Source organism: Galeopterus variegatus, unplaced genomic scaffold, assembly GCF_000696425.1.
Source record: "Galeopterus variegatus unplaced genomic scaffold, G_variegatus-3.0.2 Scaffold6403, whole genome shotgun sequence".
NCBI lineage: Eukaryota > Metazoa > Chordata > Mammalia > Dermoptera > Cynocephalidae > Galeopterus > Galeopterus variegatus.
In genome coordinates this window covers 68836-90339 of record NW_007732514.1, presented here as the reverse complement: position 1 = coordinate 90339, position 21504 = coordinate 68836, and the positions used below count along the sequence as shown (strand labels likewise).

At 55.3% G+C, this 21504-nt stretch overlaps 2 protein-coding genes across 2 annotated transcripts in view; both read right to left on the bottom strand.

Annotated features, from left to right (window-relative positions):
* The window catches only part of FAM171A2 (family with sequence similarity 171, member A2), an 8216-nt gene extending 682 nt beyond the window's left edge, over window positions 1–7534 (bottom strand). Inside the window, exons 1-9 of the mRNA XM_008590846.1 lie at window positions 7495–7534; window positions 7271–7339; window positions 4510–4737; window positions 4195–4287; window positions 1762–1920; window positions 1503–1682; window positions 1279–1395; window positions 1033–1159; window positions 16–423 (exon numbers count right to left, since the gene is read on the bottom strand). Coding sequence (XP_008589068.1) covers window positions 16–423; window positions 1033–1159; window positions 1279–1395; window positions 1503–1682; window positions 1762–1920; window positions 4195–4287; window positions 4510–4737; window positions 7271–7339; window positions 7495–7534 — 1421 coding nt within the window. The remainder of the gene's footprint in view (window positions 1–15; window positions 424–1032; window positions 1160–1278; window positions 1396–1502; window positions 1683–1761; window positions 1921–4194; window positions 4288–4509; window positions 4738–7270; window positions 7340–7494) is intronic.
* A 3021-nt stretch (window positions 7535–10555) lies between these two features.
* The window catches only part of ITGA2B (integrin, alpha 2b (platelet glycoprotein IIb of IIb/IIIa complex, antigen CD41)), a 13219-nt gene continuing 2270 nt past the window's right edge, over window positions 10556–21504 (bottom strand). The window contains exons 2-29 of the mRNA XM_008590832.1: window positions 20968–21089; window positions 20782–20879; window positions 20508–20673; window positions 20202–20251; window positions 20080–20125; window positions 19858–19986; window positions 19445–19492; window positions 19233–19276; window positions 19080–19133; window positions 18889–18941; window positions 18478–18689; window positions 16942–17124; window positions 16642–16687; window positions 16433–16537; window positions 16294–16349; window positions 16048–16199; window positions 15734–15859; window positions 15273–15340; window positions 14987–15134; window positions 13780–13872; window positions 13120–13199; window positions 12712–12792; window positions 12488–12587; window positions 12238–12390; window positions 11988–12107; window positions 11429–11542; window positions 11108–11209; window positions 10556–10896 (exon numbers count right to left, since the gene is read on the bottom strand). Coding sequence (XP_008589054.1) covers window positions 10762–10896; window positions 11108–11209; window positions 11429–11542; window positions 11988–12107; window positions 12238–12390; window positions 12488–12587; window positions 12712–12792; window positions 13120–13199; window positions 13780–13872; window positions 14987–15134; window positions 15273–15340; window positions 15734–15859; window positions 16048–16199; window positions 16294–16349; window positions 16433–16537; window positions 16642–16687; window positions 16942–17124; window positions 18478–18689; window positions 18889–18941; window positions 19080–19133; window positions 19233–19276; window positions 19445–19492; window positions 19858–19986; window positions 20080–20125; window positions 20202–20251; window positions 20508–20673; window positions 20782–20879; window positions 20968–21089 — 2884 coding nt within the window. The 3' untranslated portion in view covers window positions 10556–10761. The remainder of the gene's footprint in view (window positions 10897–11107; window positions 11210–11428; window positions 11543–11987; window positions 12108–12237; window positions 12391–12487; window positions 12588–12711; window positions 12793–13119; window positions 13200–13779; window positions 13873–14986; window positions 15135–15272; window positions 15341–15733; window positions 15860–16047; window positions 16200–16293; window positions 16350–16432; window positions 16538–16641; window positions 16688–16941; window positions 17125–18477; window positions 18690–18888; window positions 18942–19079; window positions 19134–19232; window positions 19277–19444; window positions 19493–19857; window positions 19987–20079; window positions 20126–20201; window positions 20252–20507; window positions 20674–20781; window positions 20880–20967; window positions 21090–21504) is intronic.

Below are 21504 nucleotides of genomic sequence, written 5' to 3'. Positions count from 1 at the left end.
TTACATTCCTTGAGCCAGGCCGAGGGCGGCTCGTGCAGGAACGCGGCCCCCGAGGGCCCCCGCCGGTACTCCTCTAGGCCGGGCTCCAGCCCGCCGGGACCCTCGACTGAGCGGGCGCCCTTGAGCCCGGCACCCTCGCCCCCGCGGGCACCAGAAGGCTCGGCGGCCGGGCGGCCGGCAGAGCGTGGCTTGGCGCGGAAGAAGTCGTCCCGGGAGGCGGCCAAGTCCCGGGAGCTGGAGAAGGCCGAGTGGAGGGGGCCTGGAGGCGGAGCCTCGGGGTCCCCCGATGGGGCGGGATCCAGGGGTCCGCCACAGATAAGGTGGAGCTGGGACATCGAGGTGGCCTGGTCTCGTCTGTTACCGTCAGAGGGCCCGGAAAGCTGCAGCTTTCGGTGCTGTTGCCTTGGCTTCAGGCAGCGCCTCCTGGAGAGGAGGGAGCAGACCGGGACCCTCAGGAAAGGGTGAGGGCCGTAGTAGCTCCCTAACCCCGCAGTTGCAAGACGAGGATGAATACAGTTGGATGGGGTGGGGAGAACGCCTGGGACGTTCAGGGGAGGCGGGTTGTAGCCTGGGGCATGGGAGAAGTTGGTGGAAAGAGTCTGGGTGCCTGTGGGAGCCCCACATCCAGCAGCTGTGTTCGGGTTCTTCTCGCGGCAAAGTCTGCACTCCTTTCCTTGTAGGAGGTGCCCTGAGTACCTGGGAAGAGCACCGGAGCCAACTAGGGCATGTCTGACCTGGCGTCCCCTGGGAGTGAGAGCTGGGATGGTAGGAGCAGCGGCAGGTTGTCTCTGGGGGGCCTGGCCTGCACGTCCTGCCTCCTATCCGCACCCCCCACCTTGTCTTAAGCCACCATTCTCTTTATATGTGCATATGCAGTTCTTCCCGTCAGCACCTTGAAGATGAGGATTGTGTTTTTATGCATCTTTGGGGCCCCAGAGCCCAACATAAGAGCCGGCATAGAGCAGGCCTCAGTCAGAGGACAGGAGGTTGAGGGCGGAGGGGTGCTGTGGGGTGGGAGGCCCACGCACTCACCGGCAGTAGTAGATGAGCAGACATAGCAGAATGAGCACCAGCAGGGCCAAAGAAGCCAGGATGGTGAGCAGGAAGATGGTGTGGTAGGTTCCAATGTCCTGGATACCCGACGTGATGGTGACCAGCCCTGTGCCAGATAAGGGCTTAGTGTTCAGGTGTGGGTGCCCTTCCTGCCTTTCAGGAGTTGTCTCTCCCAGCTTCCCCTTCCACCACTGGCCCCTGCCTTCGCTGACCCACCCCTCTCACCAGCCGTGGGGGAGGCCATGGCAGCCACCCAGTAGCCCAGCTGGGGGGAGACAAAGGTCCAGAAGAACTGCCGGCCTTCCTTGCGGATCACACCAGTGCCATTGCGCACCCACAGCCCTGAGAGAGGCAGGGGTTTCATCAAACTCAATGTTACCCCCCCACACACACCTAAGTCCCACTTTCCTTCCCCAAATCCAACACATGCAAAGCCCTGAGGTACTTACCACTCTTGGGGTCAAACCTCCAGGCTGGAATGCTGGTGCCCACAGTGAGGGCACGAGTCTCTGAGGGCACAGGCAGGGACAGGTGAATGGGGCCTGAGAGTGGCACCTCTGTCCCATTGCCTGTGAACAGGTGCACGCTTACGGCAGCCAGGGGCATCAGCTCCAGCCAGGAGCCGTTGCCTGAGGGGAGAGGTCACAAGGGCTGAGAGCTAAATCCTGGGGTGGGGGAGACCCCTTCCCTGCCTGGCACCCAGCATACCTGAGCTGGAGGCCTCAGTGCCCAGGAAGGCAGGGAATGCCCGCATTTCTTGCTGTGTGCTAGCAGGTGTGAGCGAGGCCCAGAGCTGGCTGTAGGTGGAGCTGACAGGCAGGCGGGCAGCTCGGCGCTGGAACTGCACCCAGGGCTGGGAGCGGGAACCTGGGTGGAGAGAGAGGCTCAGTAGCCTGGCCAGGGACAAGGTTCCCCAGGGACCAGAGCAGAAAGCAAGTGTCTAAGGAGAAGGGGAGCCACGGGGTCAGGCCACTTGGGAAGGCCGGGGAGGGTGGTGCCTTGAGGGAACTGGGCAGTCATAGAATATTAACCATGGCTGGAAGAGACATGGACCTGAAATCTCTGTGTGACCCTCAGAAAGTTACTTGCTCTCTCTGAAACACTGTTTCCTTAAAATCTATAAAGTAATGAGGTTCAGGTCCTCAAACAATTAGTATTGTCTACAGTGTGGCAGGCACTGGGTTAGGTACTAGGATGTAAAGGTGAGTAAGACACAATTCCCTGCCTTCAGGTTCACAGGCTAGTGCAGTGCCGTCTAATGGTATCCATTACCACTTTCTGCTGTGATGGAAATGTTCTGTATCTATAATGCCCATTATGGTACCCGCTAGACACACATGGCTATTAAGCATGTGGCTCATGTAACTGAGGCACTGGATTTATTTTTAATTTTTAAGAATTTAATACATTTTTTAATTATTTCAATTTAAGTAGACACTTGAAGCTAGTGGCTACTGCATTAGACAGCTTAGGTGGTGTGTGGGTGTGTGTGTTGGCATGGAGGGGACAGACGTAAGACAACTCCAATACAGAATGGTCATAGCTAACATTAATTAAGCTTTAAGATATGCCACACACTGTTTTAAGCAGGTTACCTATAACCTATATTAACCCCTGTAATTAGCATAATGGCTCCTGAGGTAGGTGCCTTTATTATCAACCCCATTTTATAGGTCCAGAAATGGAGGCAGGAGAAGTTCAGTAACTTGCCCAAGGTTACATTCCTTGAGCCAGGCTGCTTGGTGCCAGGGCCCATCCTCTCGCCCACCATTCCGTCCTGTCTCACTATTAAAATGGAGGGGTGCAGGGTATCAGGGGAGTTGGCCCGCTCAGCTCGGGGAGAGCCCTGTGGAGTCTTGCTGGATGAGTAAGACTAGGTCAGGAACAACAGTGGGAAGGCCTTCCAGGAGGACTGGCGTGAGGAAGACCCAGAGGCAGGAGGCTGCGGGCTGAAGTTCAGGGACCTGCAGGCGCAGTGACGCGTGGGAGCAGGCAAGGCAAGAGCAGGCAGGTGCTGGGGGTGCCGTCAGCTCTGTGAAGGGTTCGAGCTTTATACTGAATGCAGTGGGAGCCATGGAGGGCTTTAAGCTAGGGGGCAACAAAGGGTCCATTTGGCATTTTAGAAACCTCCAGGGGGCATTTAGAAGCTTCTGGTTCAGGATGAGAATGATGAAGATGAACAAACAAGTAATTGGGTGACAAGGGCTCAAGCTGAGAATATAAATCGGGGAGGGGTTTCTTCCATTCCAAAACCCCTGTGGCTCTCTGGTATTAGCCGAATGGAGTCTACCCAGCTCCTGCATAGCCAGGACAGAGCGTTCCCCGCACCCTCACTGTCCCCTATGCCCCTGCACCTCAGAGACCCCCCCAGGCCTTCCTCTCCAGTGAAGGTGCCTTTGCTACCCCTTCGACTCCCAAGTCCATGCGGTCCTGCTGCTCCCTTCCACCAGATTCTCTTGCCTGCCTGGCTACGTTTGCAGCATAGGGGTAGCTCCACATTGAACGCAGCTGCCCTCTACTCCACTGTCCTGCCTGCTCTGTGACTATCTCAGGGTTTGCAATGATCCGTTTGTCTGTCTGCATAGTGTCTGTGACCATGAGGCAGGGAGTGGGCCTGTTCTTCCTCACCACTGTTGCCGGGCACCAGCCACAGTGCCCGAAGCGAGGATTACCTGGGTGAGACTGAAGCCTGTGGGTAGGCAAGGACCACTGGGGGACTGCTCCAGGCCTCGCACTTGACAGGTGTTCAATACCTGTGGAAGGACCCCCTCATGGCCTTCTAACATAGCCAGGCACCCAATAGGTACACAACAAATATGTGTAGATCCACTGAAGTTAAAGGTGGCAGGGAGGTAGGAATGGAGGACAAATAGAAACCACAAGAAGCCCCGATGACTATAAGCATTTATTGAACACTTGTGTGCTGCTTTTTTGCACGCTTGATGTTATTTAATCCTTAACTCAATTTGATGATGTAGATGTTATCCTTCCACATCTTAAAAACCAACAAATCATGGCTCAGAGAGGGTAAATGACTTGCCCAAGGGCACCCAGCTACTATGTGAAAGGGCGGAGGTCTCTACACCCAGGTCAGGGGAAGGAAGAGGAGTTGGTGTGGGATGGGGTAGCAGGGAGCCTTACCAGGAGAGCCTAGGAGGATGTGCACAAGGTCCTCATAGAGGATGAGGGTGGCTGGCCGCTCAGGGAGCAAGTAGAGGCTGACAGATGCATACACTGCAGGAGGGGTGGCTTGTCAGCTCCAGAAAAAACCCTTCTTCCCCAGCCAGGCAGCCCCTCCATCTGAAGCCCAGTGGCTTCATCCTCCCTCAGCCCCCCTCTGCACACCCCAGCCCAGGCAGCAGCTGCTGGAAAGCCAGCCCCTCCCCCCAAGGACTATTTTGAGAAGGGGCTAATGGAGGGTCTGCTGCTGCCCCCTCCACCTGCCCCTGCACTCACAGGGCAGCTTGTCAACACGCCAGGGCACAGAGTTGGTGAGGAAGCCAGGGCGGGCAGCAGTGACCAGCACCCAGGTGCCCAAGCGGTAACTGAGGGGCAGTGTGGCCACACCCTCTGAGTCTGTGGTACCAGCAGCCAGCAGGGTCCGGTTTGCAAACACATCCACGGAGGCCCGGGCCAGGGGCACCAGCTCCCCGCTCACATACACCTGCACCTTGATCAGGATCTCTGTAGGCAAGATGGGATGAGGAGGGGGTGTAAGAGAACTAGGGGAGCCCCAAGGTCAGACGAGGGGGCTGTTGGTTGGGAGAGGTTTGGGGACTGAGGCTAGAGAAGGTATTATAATAAGAGCCAGGATTTATAGAGCCCTTATTTAAATCTCACATCAGCCTGTGAGCTGGTACTATTACCACATTTTATCAAGTCTAACACTGGTGCTGTTTCACATTTTAACATTTCTGAACTCAGTCTATGCTTATGATTAATGATGTCATAATTACAATTGGCAGCATTTTGTCCTTTCTGACTGGTAGATGAAATAATGGTAATGTCTTATGGTCAATGGTGTATTAGATTTGAGAAAATATGCCCTTATCCCATTTTACAGATAAGGAAACTGGGGCTAAAAGAATTCAGATACTTGCACTACAGTTAAGTGGCAGGTCTGGGATACAAACCTGGAAGTCTGTTTCTGGAACATAAATTTTTTTTTTGGCAGCTAGCCGGTACAGGGATTGAACCCTGGACCTTGGTGTTATCAGCACCACAGTCTAGCCTGAGCCCTAGAACATAAATTCTTAACCACTGGACCCTAGGAGACCAGTCTCTGGGGAGAGGAGAGGCAAGGGAGGGCAGAGAAAGGATGAGTAAGTGGAGACCCAGGGGCCTGCAGGTAGAGAGGAGAGAGGTCAAGATTCAGCAGTTTGGAAGGGAGGTTGGAGGCTAAATCAGAGTCTGGGTTCTCAGGAAAAAGTTGAGAAGGGGACACTAGGGAATTGGTCATTCCCATCATTTGTCCTCTTCCCAGAATCCTTTGCACAAGCTTGTTGCCCTTCAGATTTAGGAATTCACTCCAACCCCTAAGCTTAAACAAATACCTCCTGACCCCTCCCCTCACATGTATAGCCCACCCCCTCCCAGCTGGTCAGCTACAAGTCAGTCACCATGGCAACGCCCTCATTCCTCCCAGGAGATCTGGCAGGGAGCTGGGGCCCTGGCAAGGGGAAGGAGTTGGGGGGGGGGGAGGAGAACGGAGACCCAGGCCCAAGAAAACTGGTGCGGAGGGGGCTGGGAAGGAAAGCCCAAGTCTTCTGCTTTCCAGGACTGTCTCTGCCCCTAGCCCCAAGATAGTCCAGCTTGGCTGGGCCTGCAGGTGTCCTGAGCTCAGATGGGGTGGTGGGGGAGGGACTAGGCCTTGAGTTGTTCCTGTGGATTCCCAGGCAACTTCTCGGATCCACAGCACCATCTAACCCCTCCCAGTCAGCATACTCCTCCCTCAAGAACATGGCTTACCCCTACCTTGCTGCTAATAATGAGTGTCATGCCTGGCAAAGTACAGAGGCCTCAGTGTGGGGCCCAGGAGACAGGTGGGGAGTGGGCTGGGTGCTCGAGGCAAACCTAGGGGAGTCTGGAGCTGAGACCAGCAGGGCACCGGGAGGTCAGGGGGTCATGGAGGCTTTGGGAAGGGGGAAGGCTTTATCCTGACACTCATGGTGACAGGTGTCTTGTCTCAGGCTTCCAACCCAAGGCCAGCGCCACGCCTGCCCCTGGCATCCCATCCGGCTGTTTGCCCGAGTCCACCTCCCTCTCCCCTCCCAGGCCAGAGCCCTACCCTGTAGGGTGGGTGCACACACTCAATCCACTCCCACTCTCTGGTTCTCCAAGGAGCTGGCAGCCTCCCCCCGCGTCCACCACCCAGTAGGAATTCTGAGAAGCTAGAAGGGCCTGGTGACTCCCCACTCCTACCCCAGGCTAGGAGCAGCTGGATAGAGCAGCTGGGAAGAGGGGACCCAGGAGTCTGAAATATGGTCATTTGAGGGAATGCCTTGGGTTCAAGGGCCTGAGTCTCAGAAGAGGGGAGGGGGGCTGGGGAAACAAGACAGGGGTGGGCAGGTAAGGCCTGAAGGAGGCATCACTGCCAAGCTGGGGGTTAGGGGTGGAGGAGCAGGGGCAGATGCCTAGCACATTCCCTTCCCTTTTCCCTCAACCTGGGCTCCCAGCCAGCTGCCTGAGAGATCCCCCTATCCTGGCTCTGTTCCAGCCAATTCACTGGGTCCCTTCCCCTGGGGTGCAGTGACTTGATGGAGGGCTTCTTCCTATCTAGCAAAGCCTTCTCTCCTCCCCCAGAGAGCAGGGGAGACTGAGGCAGAGAGAGTCTTCACCATTCCTCAAAGCCTGACATTCCATACAGTATCCACCTCTCCTGGCTTCAGCCCTACCTCATTCCAGGAGGAAATCCGACCCCCCTCCCTTTATCCGGATCCCATTTCCCTCATCCAGAACCCCCCGCCCCCCACCCCCCGCTTTTCCTGCCAGCTCCTTGGTGGGGTGGGGGGTGAGGAGTGGAGAACAATTTCAGACGGGAATGGGGCCCACGGGCAGGGGAAGGGAGGGCAGAAGGGGTGGTGGGGCAGGAGGCTGCAAGGTCGGCGCAGGGCTGAAGGGGCTGGAGGCCCCTGAGCGCCCGAGCACCGGGTGTGGAGTGAAGGTCTCACCCTCTTCCGCGGCAGGAGCTGGCCCCACCCCCACCTCACACACCCACCTGGGCCCGGCGAGGCGGCGCTGGGAGGGTCTCCAGCGCGAAGGAGAGGTGAGATGAGGAAGGGGCGATCTGGGGTTGGGCAGTGGGCAGGAGTGACAGGAGGTCTCCTGGACCGGGACCCGGGCACCTGCCCTCCCAGCCAGCACTGCCCACAGCCAGCCAGCTCAGCATGGCTCCGAGATCACAGCCCTGCCATGCGCCTTGAGCTGGGAATCACGATGTACCCCTTTTCTCAGAGCCCCCCAACTGCAGCTCCTCCTCCATCAGGGCTAATCAGCATTTATTTGGTGCACCCCAAATTCAAACCTGGGGGGCCAGCTGGGGGCTGTCAGGCTCCAGGGCCAAGAACAGCATTCGAGCAGCCAATCCCGCCCACAGCCTCACCCACTCCCCCTACTCCCCTCCCCCCTTCAAACCCAGTTCTAGGCGCCCGGCCCTCGGCCCGGCCTGGGGTGGCAGCCGACGCCTGCGCCCCCATCCAGCCGGGGTCGGGAGCGAGAAACCCGCAGGCGGCTGCGGAGCCGGCTCCCGCCCCAGCCCGCCCCTGGGCGGGTGTCTTCGGTAGACAATAGCTCAGGCAGCAGCGCCTCGCGGACCAGGAGGGAGAAAAACAAGTCGGGAGCGGGCAGCGGCGCCGAGCCTGGGGACCCCCCTCCTCCCCACCGTGTTTCCCCGAGACCCCCGCCCCGGACGGTTGCCCTGTCCCTCCCTCCACTTTCCCCCAGGAGCGCCGATCTCAGGTCGCCTAGCTCCCCCCACCCAAATCAAAGGAACAGAATATCCCCCAATTCACCAGCGCTGCAGTTAGGGTGCAATCACCAGGGTTCTTGGGGTTCGAGAGCCCCCAAAATTAGGTGCAAAATTTTTGAGGGGAGAATGACTCCTGCTTACAACACACTCCCAAAGGGGTACGGTCATGAGTGTCTCAAAAAAAGTGTAAGAACTCCGTGCTCTACTGTCCCGCTCTTTCAGCACAAACACCCACGCGTGTTAGGTAGGTAGCAGCGCAGGCCCCTCCAAAGCAGCCAGATCTGGCTTCTGGTCTAGCTTCTGCCTTTTATTAAACCGTGGACAAGTCGCTTAGCCTTTTGGTCTTCAGTTTTCTTTCAAAATGAGAATTGTAATAATCTCTACCTCATACGGTTGTTGTAACGGTTGAGATAATGATATAAAGGGTCCCGCACAGCCCTGACAGGAGCAGGGGTGCAATCAGTGGTGCTATTGTTGGCCCAGGGTGAGGTGGGGGCTCCCCTCCGCTCAAGTAGCACGGTCCACTGCTGGGCAGTCAGGATGGTTAGGAAGTCCTTCCAGAAATGCAAGCAGCCTTTCTCTCCCACTGACAGTCGCCAGGAGGTCCCACTGGTTCTGTCTTCATGAATGACAAGCCGTCTTTTCCTTCTTCCTCAGCCACTGAGCCCCACATTTGAAGACAGCTGTTGGTCTGCCCTAGCCCCAGCCAAGCTCCCTTTCCTTCCAGTTGAATATTTCTGGTTGTCATCATCATCACCAGCTTCCGCGTTGCCAGATCCTCACCTCATCTGGCATTCCTCCCCTGGTTCTCTCCGGCTTGTCACCGTATCCTTCTCCCATTCTCACAGTGTGGTGCCCAGGAAAGGACTGGATATCTAGGGCAAGGACCTCATCCTGTAGATGACAGCGGGCTTCCTTCCTGGTCGGGTCTCCCGGCTTCAGGGGACCTCTTTGTGAGTTGTGGGCAATACCAGATTCGTTCTCTCTTCTCTTTTTTTCTTTCTTTCCTTCTTGCCTGTTTCCTTTTTTCTTTTCTCTTTCTCCCTTTCTCCCTTCCTTCCTCCTTTCTCTCTCTCTTTTAAAAAATTTTCTTCCTTTCCTCTCTTTTTAAAATATATTTCATCTTTATTTGTCAATTAAGGATTCATGGTTACGGGCACACCCTCTGGATTCAGACTGCCTAGATTAAAATTTAAAGCTCTACCATTTCCTACCTGTGTGACTGTTGGCAAGTTATTTCACCTGTCTTGACACAGAATGTCCATATTAGTTATCCATTCCACAGAGTTACTATGAGAATATTTTTATTTGACTTTTATTTTATTCTTTCTCTTTTTAAAAGAAATTTCCATCTAGCCAGATTTCCCAGTCCCATTCTTATGTAACCAATTTTTTGGAACCTCAACTCAGGACCTAGCGCTCATCCCTGGTGAATTTCATCTTGTTGGTTTCAACCCAACTTTACAATCTGTCAAGGCTGTCTTGAATCTGCTTCAGTCACCCATGGTATTGGAACTCCCTCCCAGCTAGCAGCCATCCACAGGATGAAGAGTGGCTTCTTCTGACTTTATTCAAGGGACACATGACAATGGCAGGCAGCCCAGGGCTGGGACAGTGCTTTGGGATACCCCCATAGAGATCTCCTTCAGCTTTATCAGAATTATTCAGGTCTAAATCTGAGTCTCTGCCTGACTGGTTAGCTCACTTGGGAGAGCATGGTGCTACTAACAGCAAGGTCTCGGGTTCTGGTCCCTGTACCCGCCAGCTGCCAAAAATAAATAAAAATAAATGAATAAATCTGAGTTTCTATGATCCAGCTCACATTTCTGTCTTGCCTATAGGCAAATGCCAAATGCTTTGCTGGATCAAGATAAGTTGGCCATCCAGTTGCAATGACGGTGGGGGGAAGAAATGTGGCTGTTGTTCAAGGATCACAGCTTAATCTTTCTCTCTCTCTCTTTTTTTTTGGTGGCTGGTCAGTATGGAGATCTGAACTGAGACCTTGGTGTTATAACACTGCACTCTAACCAACTGTTAATCTTTTCTTAAATATTCACAGCCACCCACCTAGAAACCTGCCCTGGAACTCGCCCTGCATGGATGTCAAATTATTCTTTTCAGAATTTAACATTTACCCCTTTGGGTAAAACCAAATACAAGTAGCTCTTGTGAGGTCAGTTGGTTCATCAATGGGTTACCCCAACACTTAGCATTAAGTCCAAAGTCCTCCCCCACAGCCAGGAGGAGGTGTGTCTGCCACCTGTCCCCCAACCCCGACCTAATTTCCCAGACCCATAGCCCACTCGCCTCCAGGAACATGGGCTTCCTGGGAAAGAGATGAACCCCATCCTCCTCAGCAGACAGGAATCCCAGCACTCATTCCCTCTGACTCTTTGTGTGCATGTGCGTGTGTGTGTGTACCTTCTAAAGGTCTTAGGATTTCAGTTGCACCCCTTCGGGAAAGAGATGAACCCCATCCTCCTCAGCAGACAGGAATCCCAGCACTCATTCCCTCTGACTCTGTGTGCATGTGCGTGTGTGTGTGTACCTTCTAAAGGTCTTAGGATTTCAGTTGCACCCCTTCCAGAGGTATATGCCCTGGAGGAGGTCCTCTGGAGAATGACATTCTTATAGTGGGGACGTAGATCCTATGGGCTCTGGATCACCCACCTGAGCCACATCTCTCCCCGCTTCCTTGTGAGATAGGGCAGGGCCAAGCCTGTGCCCACCTGGGGACTCTACTATCCTTCACACCTCACCTTCCACATGGCCAGGACCAGGAGGGTGAGCAGCAGCAGGCCACCCAGCACACCCACCAGCACCCACCAGATTGGAATGGGCCTCTCCTCGAAGACCCGAAGCAGCTGTGTCTGCACCTGGGGGTAAATCCACGTGTCTCCTTAGTCACCTTGACACCTGCCTTTCATAAAGACTCAAACCTGGGGCTGGTGACCCCCAGACAAGCCACCCACCTGTACCATCCCTCAGACCCAGGGAGGCCCCACCCCATCTTGGCCGGGCACTGACACAAGAAGCCCAGTGGGTCCTGCACGGCTCATCTCCTCTGCACCCTCCCTCCCTACTCACCAGAGCTTCCCCGCTGGGCAGGCTTAAAGTGGGCACGCCATAGGGAAGTGAGGAGACGTTGAACCAAGCGTGCGACTGCAGCACAAACTGACCCAGTGGCCTCTAGACACGGTGAGGATGAAAGCCATTTAGACCCACACAGGGCCTATTGGTTGTGTGAGTCCAAGCCCCAGACTTGGGGCAGGGGAGCCCTGTCCCTGGTCTAATCCTACGCCAGTCCCCCAAAGTAAACCTCGCCCCGGCTCTCTTCCCGTCCCCTGAACTCCGGCCTCCCACCTCGGACCCCGCCTCCCGAATGTCCCATCCTGCATCCAGCCCCACCTGGCGGAGGCTGGGCAGCCACAGGAAGGCCAGCACGGTGACCATGGCCCGCTGCCCACGCGCCATCTCTTGCAGCTCACACTGCACCACGGTACAGGGTGCCGAGTCGCAGCTCTGAGGGCAGATGTCATAAGTCCTCAGCCCCTCCATGCCCATCACCCCCCTCACCCCAAGAACCCAACACAGAAGGGTCAGGGAAGGTCCTCAGATTCAAGCTTCACATGTTCTCTCTACCTGAGGCCGCTCACATAGTCCCAGAGATGCAGGGAGAGGACTGGAGGAGGTAGATTATCATACAGTGCTCAGTACCCAGAATTTGTGTAACCTTGCTTTGGCATGTTTCATTTTCTTTAATGTACTGAGATGCTTAAGAAAATGCAAGTGTCCCACCCCTGATACAAGCCCAGCATAATTCTTCATGTTCACTTGGAGTACTCCATGTGACTAAGGGTGGCCAGCACCAGGCCCACATCCATCACAGCCCCTGTCCCTGCCTCCCATGCCCTCTGCCCCCTAGGCCCCAGGGAGGCCCCAGCTGGAGAACACAGAGCCTGCTCACCACAAGAATGGGATCCTGAGGGCTTGAGGGCTGCTTGGGCCCTGGAAGGAATGCCTGTCTGCGCTCCCGCCTGTGATGGGCCATGGGGGAAGGGCTAGGGGTGGGCAGCCCCCAGTCCAGCTGCAGAGGCAAAGCAGCAGTCAGGCTCTTGGTCTGCCAATCTCCCCCCACCCCCTGGCCCCCAGCAGAGGTATCCTGGTTGTTGGTCTGGGGGCTCCCCCACAGCCCTTTCTTCCACCCAGGCTCTCACCTTGAGGGGGTTGGGAGAGGGCTGTGGGGAACACTGGAGGCCCCCCTGGGGCTGTACATCCAGGATGTAGAGCAGGTCAGAGGGTTGGGACTGGCTGGGTAGGTGGATACTGAGGCGGAGGTCACTCACAGCACCAGGGCCATTGTTGTGGAGCTGGAGGGGAGGGGATGGCATGATGGCGGGATGGCACCTAGCCCGCAGCTCCTAGGACCCTCTCACTCTAGCTCAGCACCCAGAGGCTCCTCCTTACCTCATAGGTGTGCTCCACTTTGGGGCCCCAGCTGTCCAAGCTGTTCTGTTCCCTGTCACCTTCTTCTGCCACCACCACCAGGGAGGCTGGAAAGGAGTTCCTGCAGATGCCCAAGTGCCTCAGAGTCAGTTTGATCCCCTGCCTGGGCTGTGGGGGTTCTCCCAGGGCCCCCTGGACTTTAGAGCCCTGCCTACCATCTCCCTTTTCCACCCCTGGCCTCTCACCCTCGCAGCTCCACTTGAGCCTCTGCCCGGACTGGTACATCCAGCAGCACAGTCTTGCTGTTTGGATTCTGGCTGTTCTTGCTGGGAGGGTGGGGGTGGGGGTGTAGGTGGGGAGAAGCAGGTCAGGGACACCAGCCCAGTGACTCTCTGGGGTGGGGTCAGAATTTTAGAGGGCTAAGAGAGAGCTAATTTTACAAACAGCATGCCACACTGAAGTTAGACCTGGGAAAGAACTTCCTCTAGGACTCGAAGACTCAGAAACAAGTCTCTGAGGAAGAAAGAGAACAGGGAGGTCTGAAGAGCAGGCATCTCAGAAAACCCTCCTGTATGGAAGGGGTCTGAGGGTCTCTGCCTCAGGGTCAGAGATAGGGGAAGGGTGCTGGGTAAGAATGCTCCCCAGTGCAGTACCTCCTGATCTGCAGCTGGAAGGACACATACTCCCCAGCTTCTTCCAGGTTTCCCACACTCACCAACATCGTGATTCCTATCTGGGAGATAGAGAGGGGCCAAAGTCATCGCCCACCCTGGGCAGCCCTGCTCTGTTTTGTTACATATTATTCCAGAGTTTTGTTATTCCAGAGTTTTTTTTTTTTTTCCGCAGCTGGCTGGGACAGGGTTCTGAACCCTTGACCTTGGTATTACAAGGTGGCGCTCTAATCAACTGAGTTAACTGGCCAGCTAAAGTCATTTATCTGTTTTGATTATTCCAGAGTTTTTTTTTTTCCGCAGCTGGCTGGGACAGGGTTCTGAACCCTTGACCTTGGTGTTACAAGGTGGCGCTCTAATCAACTGAGTTAACTGGCCAGCTAAAGTCATTTATCTGTTTTGTTACATATAGCCCTGCTCTGAATGTGGCCTCTAGTTCTCCTGCTCCGAGGTCACTATTATCTCTGTTTTATCCAGAAGCCCACTCAGAGGGAAAGTCACTTACCCAAGAATACGGAGCTAGGGAGTGTGAGGACCGGGATTCCAATCCAGAGCTATCTGCCTCTAAAACCCAGCCCCTAAACCTGGATGTCTAGGGGCTCCTGATGGGACAGATGCGGCAGCCACGACTTGCAGCCTCACCCGGGTACTCTTCTTCATGGGGTTGCCCAGCTCACACAGAACCACCCTGGTCTCGTTCTCCTTCTTCTGGTTACAGCTGAGCCTCTCAAAGCCCTTCAGAAAGGCAGTTGCAAGAAAGAAGGTGGTTACAGAGCATCCCACATAGATTTAAGCTCCCTTGGAAAGTCTGGGAAACACTTTTGTGCCGGAGTGGGGAAGGGAGTTCCTTGGGGTGGGACTTCAAGGGACCATCACGTTCTACTTTATGCATTGCTGTAGCACGTTATTAATTTTTTAATGAATTTTCATCTGGAAATAAAAAACATGAACCATTACATAGAGTATGACCCAATTATTATAGACTATGTTAAAAAATAAACATATACCTATGTAAGTGCCAGTCAGTGTTGGGAAAAATGACTGGAAGGAAATCCAACAAATGTTAACAGAGGGCCGGCCCGTGGCTCACTCGGGAGAGTGCGGTGCTGAGAACACCAAGGCCCCGGGTTCGCCGGAGTGGGGAAGGGAGTTCCTTGGGGTGGGACTTCAAGGGACCATCATGTTCTACTTTATGCATTGCTGTAGCACGTTATTAATTTTTTAATGAATTTTCATCTTGGAAATAAAAAATATGAACCATTACATAGAGTATGACCCAATTATTATACACTATGTTAAAAAATAAACATATACCTATGTAAGTGCCAGTCAGTGTTGGGAAAAATGACTGGAAGGAAATCCACCAAATGTTAACAGAGGTTCCTGTTAACATCTGGCTCCTGAGCCTTTTGGGGTGGGTTGGGGGAGGCTCAGAAATCTTTTTTCGGGCCGGCCTGTGGCTCACTCGGGAGAGTGCGGTGCTGATAGCACCAGGGCCACGGGTTCGGATCCCATATATAGGGATGGCCGGTTTGTATGTTAAAAAATAAACATATACCTATGTAAGTGCCAGTCAGTGTTGGGAAAAATGACTGGAAGGAAATCCACCAAATGTTAACAGAGGTTCCTGTTAACATCTGGCTCCTGAGCCTTTTGGGGTGGGTTGGGGGAGGCTATAATAGACTGCTCAAATTTTTGTGCCACTAGCAAGACTCCTCTTCCAAATTAAAACAAATTACATCTTTTAAGCAAAGCATAAGAGAAGTGGAAACTCTTGGGGTGAGAGACAAGAGTCAAGGCTCCTGTACCTCCCAGGTCTCTGGTAATGTCCCCAGTGTGGGGGCCTCACCTCCATGTTGCTGAGGGCCTGCATGTAGTGGGCACCTGGGGGCAGGTGAACGGCCAGCTCTGCCTCGTAGGCCCCCTCACCCTCGTTGGCTGCATCCACCTGCAGCTCCAGCACATTATCAGTGCCAACTAGCAGCGGGGAGCCTGTCCTGTGGAGGGAAAGGGGTGAAGCCAGCGAGGCTGGGTCCAGGCCTAGGGTCTGGGAGGAGATGAGGGGACTCAGGTGGCGAGTGGTTATCAATGGTGCAAAGAGGGCCAGGGTAGGATAGACTGAGAGGTCCCCTCACACGTTGACAGCGAGCTGCAGCTGGGGGACACACACACCATCTTCCCCACAGTCCAGGACGATGCGTGTCTAGAGGAAGCACAGCAGGGCGTGCGGGTAAGCTGGGGCAGGTGGGGCTTGGAGGTCACATAAGGGTTAGGAACACAACAGTGGACTGGGGATTTACATCAGGGCTTAGGAAAAGAGGAGATCTAAGAATGAAAAGGAGTTTGGAGATGACATCAGGGTTTTGGGGTTTATATGAAGGTTTGGGACAATGTCAGGGTTTTGATGGTGATATTAGGATTTATGGGCTTGTATCAGAATTTAGGGGATATTGACATTCTGGGGTTCCATTAGGGTTAAGAGTGACATCAGATAGCAGCGGCAACATCAAGGTTTTGGGGTTCACATTACAACTTAGGCACTAACTCAAACCCTGACTTTCTGTCAGGGGTCCTGCACCTCCCCTGCCTGCCCCACCTGCTCCTGGATATGGGTGTCTCCATGTAGCATGAGAGCAGGGGCTATTCCAGCCTTCTCGGGCTGCAGGGACACGTTGAGGCTGAGCACAATGGGGCTCAGCTTGTCCCGGAATTCCGCCTCGTCCTAGGAGGGGACAAGAGTCAGGCCATCTTGCTACCATGCACACCACACCTTCTCCTAGCCAGTATAGACCATTCCCTACTGACCACTACTAAACCCCAGCACCTAGCCCAGTGCCCCAGGGCTGGATGAACAAGTCTGGTAGGTGAACTCTGCACACCCAGCCCTGCCGATCCCTAGCCTGGGCATACTCGAAGGAAGGCCGTGGTGGTGTGGCAGACGGGGCTGTGCTTTCCGCTCAGGTCCAGGCTCTGGGTGAAGCCTGCCTGTTGAGAGTTCAGCAGTAGCACCCGCCGGCCCTGGCGGGTCTTTTGCCGGTCCAGCTGCAGCTCAGCATTTAGGTCTGGCAGGGCAAGCAGAAAGGGTCAGGATCTCCCTGGCCAGCCTCTGCGGGGAGCCCAGGCCCACCTCCCTCCTGCCCCTTGTATGCCACTCACGCAGCTTCTGAGGAATGTTGTGCCCAGTGACTCCCACACACATTTGGATGTCGAAGCTGCAAAGACATGAGTGGGGCTCAGGGACTAGGGCCTCCCAAGGTCCCAGATCCGGCCTGGCCCATTCCCTCCACCTCCTCACCAGCTCACTGGTGTCTTGGTTTGTTGCAGGACACAATTCTTCACAGCAGGATTCAGCGAATCTTGCACCAGCAGCTGAACAGTGGCCTTCACCACCGGCTGAGCTCTGGTGGATGGGCGGGTCTTGCCACTGTGTCCCCTCCTTGTCCAGCCTCCTCTGATGCTGTGGGCCCTTCCCCACCCCAGCCAGCTCCTGGAGCCACTGCTCACCTGTACACAATCACCTTGTTGGCCTCGTAAGCTCCCACCAGCAGGTCTATAGACAATGGGGGAGGGGTCAGAATTGGCAATTAGAGAGGGCATAGGGTCCTCATCTCATATTCCTAAGGGTTCCTATACCACCTCCCCCATTGGAAGTTTGACCTAGCCCCCCTGGCATTCCAGTTGTACAGACAGCTCAGAGCCCACAGTGGGGCACCAGGTCAGGCAGGGGCCCCTGCTGTATCTCTCAGCACTTCCAACAAATGCCCAAGGGTCTTTCTTGTTTAGATGGAGGCAGTCCAGGGGCACCTGGGTATCCGTTGTCATCGATGTCTACAGCACCTCGCAGGGAGAAGCCAAAGCCAGAGCGTGTGGGGAAGGGGCTGTCCAGGACCTGGGAGGGGCGTGAGCTCAGCCCCTCATTCCCACCCAGGAACACCAGCACTTGGCCCCGACCACTGGGACCCCCGTAGGGGGCGGCTACTGCAACATCTGGAAGGAGTAAGAGAAAGGGAGTAGCAGTTTGTTACTCAGTCTCCCCCAGATGACTCTGTAAAACTTTCCTGAGCTCCTTCTCTGGGCAGACCCCAGTAGACCAGGAAAGGGGTACAAAGTCTGAGTCAAGGAGTCAAGTGACCTGCCACCAAGGAATTTACAATCAGGTAGGAGACCCTCAAGTAGGATTGGTACAAAATAGTAACAGTCTTCACTATTTATTGAGGAAAATATATTGACAAGATTTTATTTCATACTGAAAATTAGGCCTTATTATTCCCATTTTAGATAAGAAAACTGAGTACCAGAAGATTGAGTAATTGAGACCTATTAAATACTGGCCCCCTCTTTCCCTAGGGACCTTCACTCCATTCCACTTCCATCATGCAAATTCAGAGCTACCCATGGGCTCGTTATCACTAATAACTTTTTTTTTCATGGCTGGCGGGTAAGGGGATCCAAACCCTTGACTTTGGTATTATAACACCGTGCTCTAACCACCTAAGCTAACCGGCCAGGCCATCACCAATAACTTTCAAGATCACCTTTGAAAATGTATTTGTTAATCACCATAATCTTATTATTTTGTAAGAATCGATTCTTATCACTGTCACCAATGACCTCTTTCCTGTTAAAGCCCATGAATCTTCTCCAGCCCTAATCGTAGCTTTCATCAGCATCAGGAACCACTGAGCCCTCCCGCCCACCTCCTCCTGCTTAAAGCATTCTCTTCCTTTGAGTTCTGAGCCATCAGATCTCCTGGCTTCCCTCCTCTCTCTCTTGACACTCTTTCTCTGTTTCCTTCCCAGACTCGCCTCCTCTAGTAGTCCCCTAAATATTCTTGCTTCCCAGGGCTCTATCCTGGGCATCTTCTCATTTTACCCTCCCCAATCCCCTTCCTGCCATTCAGATCTCTCTCGTGGAAGTGGGGGAAGTAACACCCAAGTTTTCTCTGGTCATTTCTGCCTGATGCTCCCAAGCCCTTCAAGCTCAACAGGTCCAGAACTGAACTGCTGATCTCTGTCCTCCCACCCCAGACCTGCTCCATGGCCTGAGTTCCAGTCAGTGAAGAGCACCATCACCCACCCAATTCCTCTCTCTCCCTTAGCCCCACACCCAGTCTCTCATCAAGTCCTAAATAGCTGTGAAGTCACCCTCATCTCTAACTCTATGGCCAAAATCCACATGCAGGTGGTCACTATCTCTTGGAACTGGTCTCCTTTAACTCAGCAGACTGCACGTCTAAACTACATATATGATAAGGTCACTGCTTGCCCTCAGGTCAAGTCCATACTTTCTGTGGTGGCTGGTAACCCCTTTGCAGCAAGTGGGGATCCTCTTTTCCCTCACCATTGTAGCCATCGCGGTCGAGGTCGCCCAGGGGCGCGATGGCCGAGCCGAATCGCCCATAGAGATGTGTGCCTGTCAGCAGGAGGCTTGGGGTGCCCAGGGCGTGGGGGCCTCGGGACTGCAGGAACAAGTACACACGCCCCACCTCGGCCAGCTTGCGGCCCGCCCAGCTCGCCATGTACAGTGGAGCGCCCACCAGCAGGTCTTGCCTCCTGCGGGCCAGGTGGGTGGTTATATGGGGTCGGGCTATGGGGATCCTGGGTGCTAGAGCCAAATCTCACCCACTCTCGCCCTCCGCTTTCCTGGGTAGTCACGTGAGAGTGGGGGCTAGGAAAGGGAGAAACCGAGGGCGTCTCCTGCCTCTGGTAATTAGGAGCCAACTGGGTAGGGGTGGGGTGTCCCCCTCCTCACCCATCCCCATTGACGTCAGTGACGGCCACTGAGTGCCCAAAATACGAAGCCATCTGCAAGAAGATGAGGAGCCCCTTAATTCACGCCTCCAGACCCAGCACCCTCTCCGAGACAGCAGCAATTACATCCCGCGGGATATCCTGGGGTCTCCGTCCCCTGCTTTGGCCGCTCACACCGGGACCCAACCTCACCTGCTCTCCGTGCAGCCGGTGCAGCGTCTGGTAGTAGGAGTCCATAACTTCCACCTGCACCGACAGCGCATGGGAGCGCGTCATTATTGCTCCTACCACAGCCATCCGTTCCAGGGGAGGAAGGGAAGGAGTTGGGGGGCGGGGGACACTCACCGCTCCCAGGGTCCAGCTCCAAGTGGGGGCACCGAGGACATACTCTGGGGAGAGCCGGGCTCAGCAAATGAGGTCCTGAGACCTCTCGTCCCTTATCCCACACCCAGGGGAGATGTTGGTGCTGGGAGATTTCTGCGCCCACAGGAGATTTCAGGGAGGTGCTCCTCCCCGGGTTGGGCTCCCCAACTCCCGCCCCTAGATGGATTTCTTGCCTGTAGTGCTGAGATCCCCGTCGAACTCTCCCACAGCCACCGAGTACCCTGAGGACATAGTTTAAATTAGTCTCTCTGGAAGGACGAAGCAGAGGGAGGCCGAGGGCAAGCAAGGAGGGGACTCACAGACCACCTAGTCCAACCCTGCATCGTGCAGATGGTGAAACTGAGGCCATCAAGAGGCCAAGACCTGCCCTAAGCTGTTCTGCGAGTCCCTGGCGCGAAGGGCGAGGCGGGGCGCATGGGACTTGCGCAGCCCGCGGGGGAAGCTGCAGGAAAAAGGGCAGAGGCGCCTTAGCCGCTGGGGCTGGCCAGCTTGGGTTGGCATGGAGGTTCCCGCAAGGACCCGACCAGCTGGCGTGGGCAGTGCCACTTAAGTGCTGGGAAGCCTGGAAGGGAGGTGCCAGGGTTACCCCGGTAGCTGTCGAAATACTCTGGGTCGCTGGAGTCGAACGTGAAGCGCTGGTTGGGTACGTGCCACAAAAGGGTGCCCGGCCGGTAATTCGAGACGATATTGGCAATTGGAGCTCGGACCAGAAGACCTAGGGCGCGAGGGACAGGCGGTGTGGGGGCCCAGACGCCTGGAGTCTCCCCAGGCCGCAAAAACGGAGGGAGGCGGACGGATAGGTACGTACCTAAGAAAAAATAGCCGCCAGGGGCCCCAAGCACCAGCTCCCCAGCCTGAAAGGGAAGCCCTAGAGGTGACAGGGCGCCCTGATCGGAGGCTGCCCCCACGCGGCTTTTGCATCCTACTTGCCTGGGTGATCACGGAGCTGAATCCCGCTTCGCAGTAGCGCCTGTCTCCACCTAGAGGAGACAAGGAGGACGGGTCAGCAAAGGGGCTGATGAAGGAGCGTGCACTGCAGCCTGGAGCCTGGCTCCGGCGGAATCCTGCAGGGGCGGGGCTAGGGCGAGTGCTGGGGCGCGGCCTAAATCGGTGCGAGAGGGGCGGGGCCAGGGGCGGGGCCATTGGGCGATGCTGGGTTGAAAGCAGGCCCGGGATCGCTGGGGGAGGGAACAGGTTAAGGGCGGGGCTAAGCGGGGCCAAGAGGGCGGAGCTTACTAAACTTATACTGTACGTAAACGTCGCCCATGGTGTTGGCCCGACAGGGAGAGTACTCCGCGCGCCGGCCGTCTTGAAGCTGAGCCACGAAGCAGCCACCTACGGGCGTCTTCTCAGCTTCCTCGGCATTTTCTAGCACATTCCAGTGCTGCCAAGGGGCGCAGGCCTGGAGCAGAGCCATAGGAGAGTGGGGAAAGGCGCGAGCCTGGGGCACCCCTCTCCCCACGTGTCCCTGCCCCCGACTGTTCCCTGTGCCCTGTCCTGCGACGCCCACCACAATGACGTCGCTCCAGCTGACGACCGACGCTCCCAGTCCTTGCCGGGCCTTGAAGGTTTTGAAAGTTTGGGAGCCTACTTTTCGGGTCTCATCACCTGGGGTGCACAAGAAGGGGCGGGGAGCTGAAGCCCGGCCGTCCTCGTCCCTTTAATCCCTTCCTTCTCCCCTTTGCCTGGGACTTACTAAGGTCGAAGTGCAGAGAGTTGCACTGGCCACCGTCGGCCTTCCAGGGGCACAGAAACACACCGCCTGTCTCCTCCTGGCTGCGGCCCAGGGTCCGCGGGGCGCCCACCACGACAGCCACGCTGCGTAGGAAAGCCGAGTCAGCGCGGCGCAGGTTTAGGCGGATCCAGTGCTCCAGGGCCCAAACTGGGAGCACTACTGGAAAAGCGGTGCGGAGCGGAGGGGACTGGACCATCTTTCCTCAGCGAAACCTCACAGACCATCGAGGCCAACTTCTTCATTTTATGGACAGCGAAACTGACTCATCGAGAGAAATCACGTGCCTAAATAACCCAGCGAGTGGAGATTAAAGCTGGGGCTATAACCATTGGTTTATAACCATTTTGGACCTTGAGAGAATTACATTAAGTGTAACGAGTCAGGCACAGAAAGAGAAATACCACAGGTTCTCACTTATTGGTGGGAGATAAAAATAAATAAATTCACACACACACACACACACACAAAAAAAAAAAACCGGGGGGGGGGGGAGGGGAA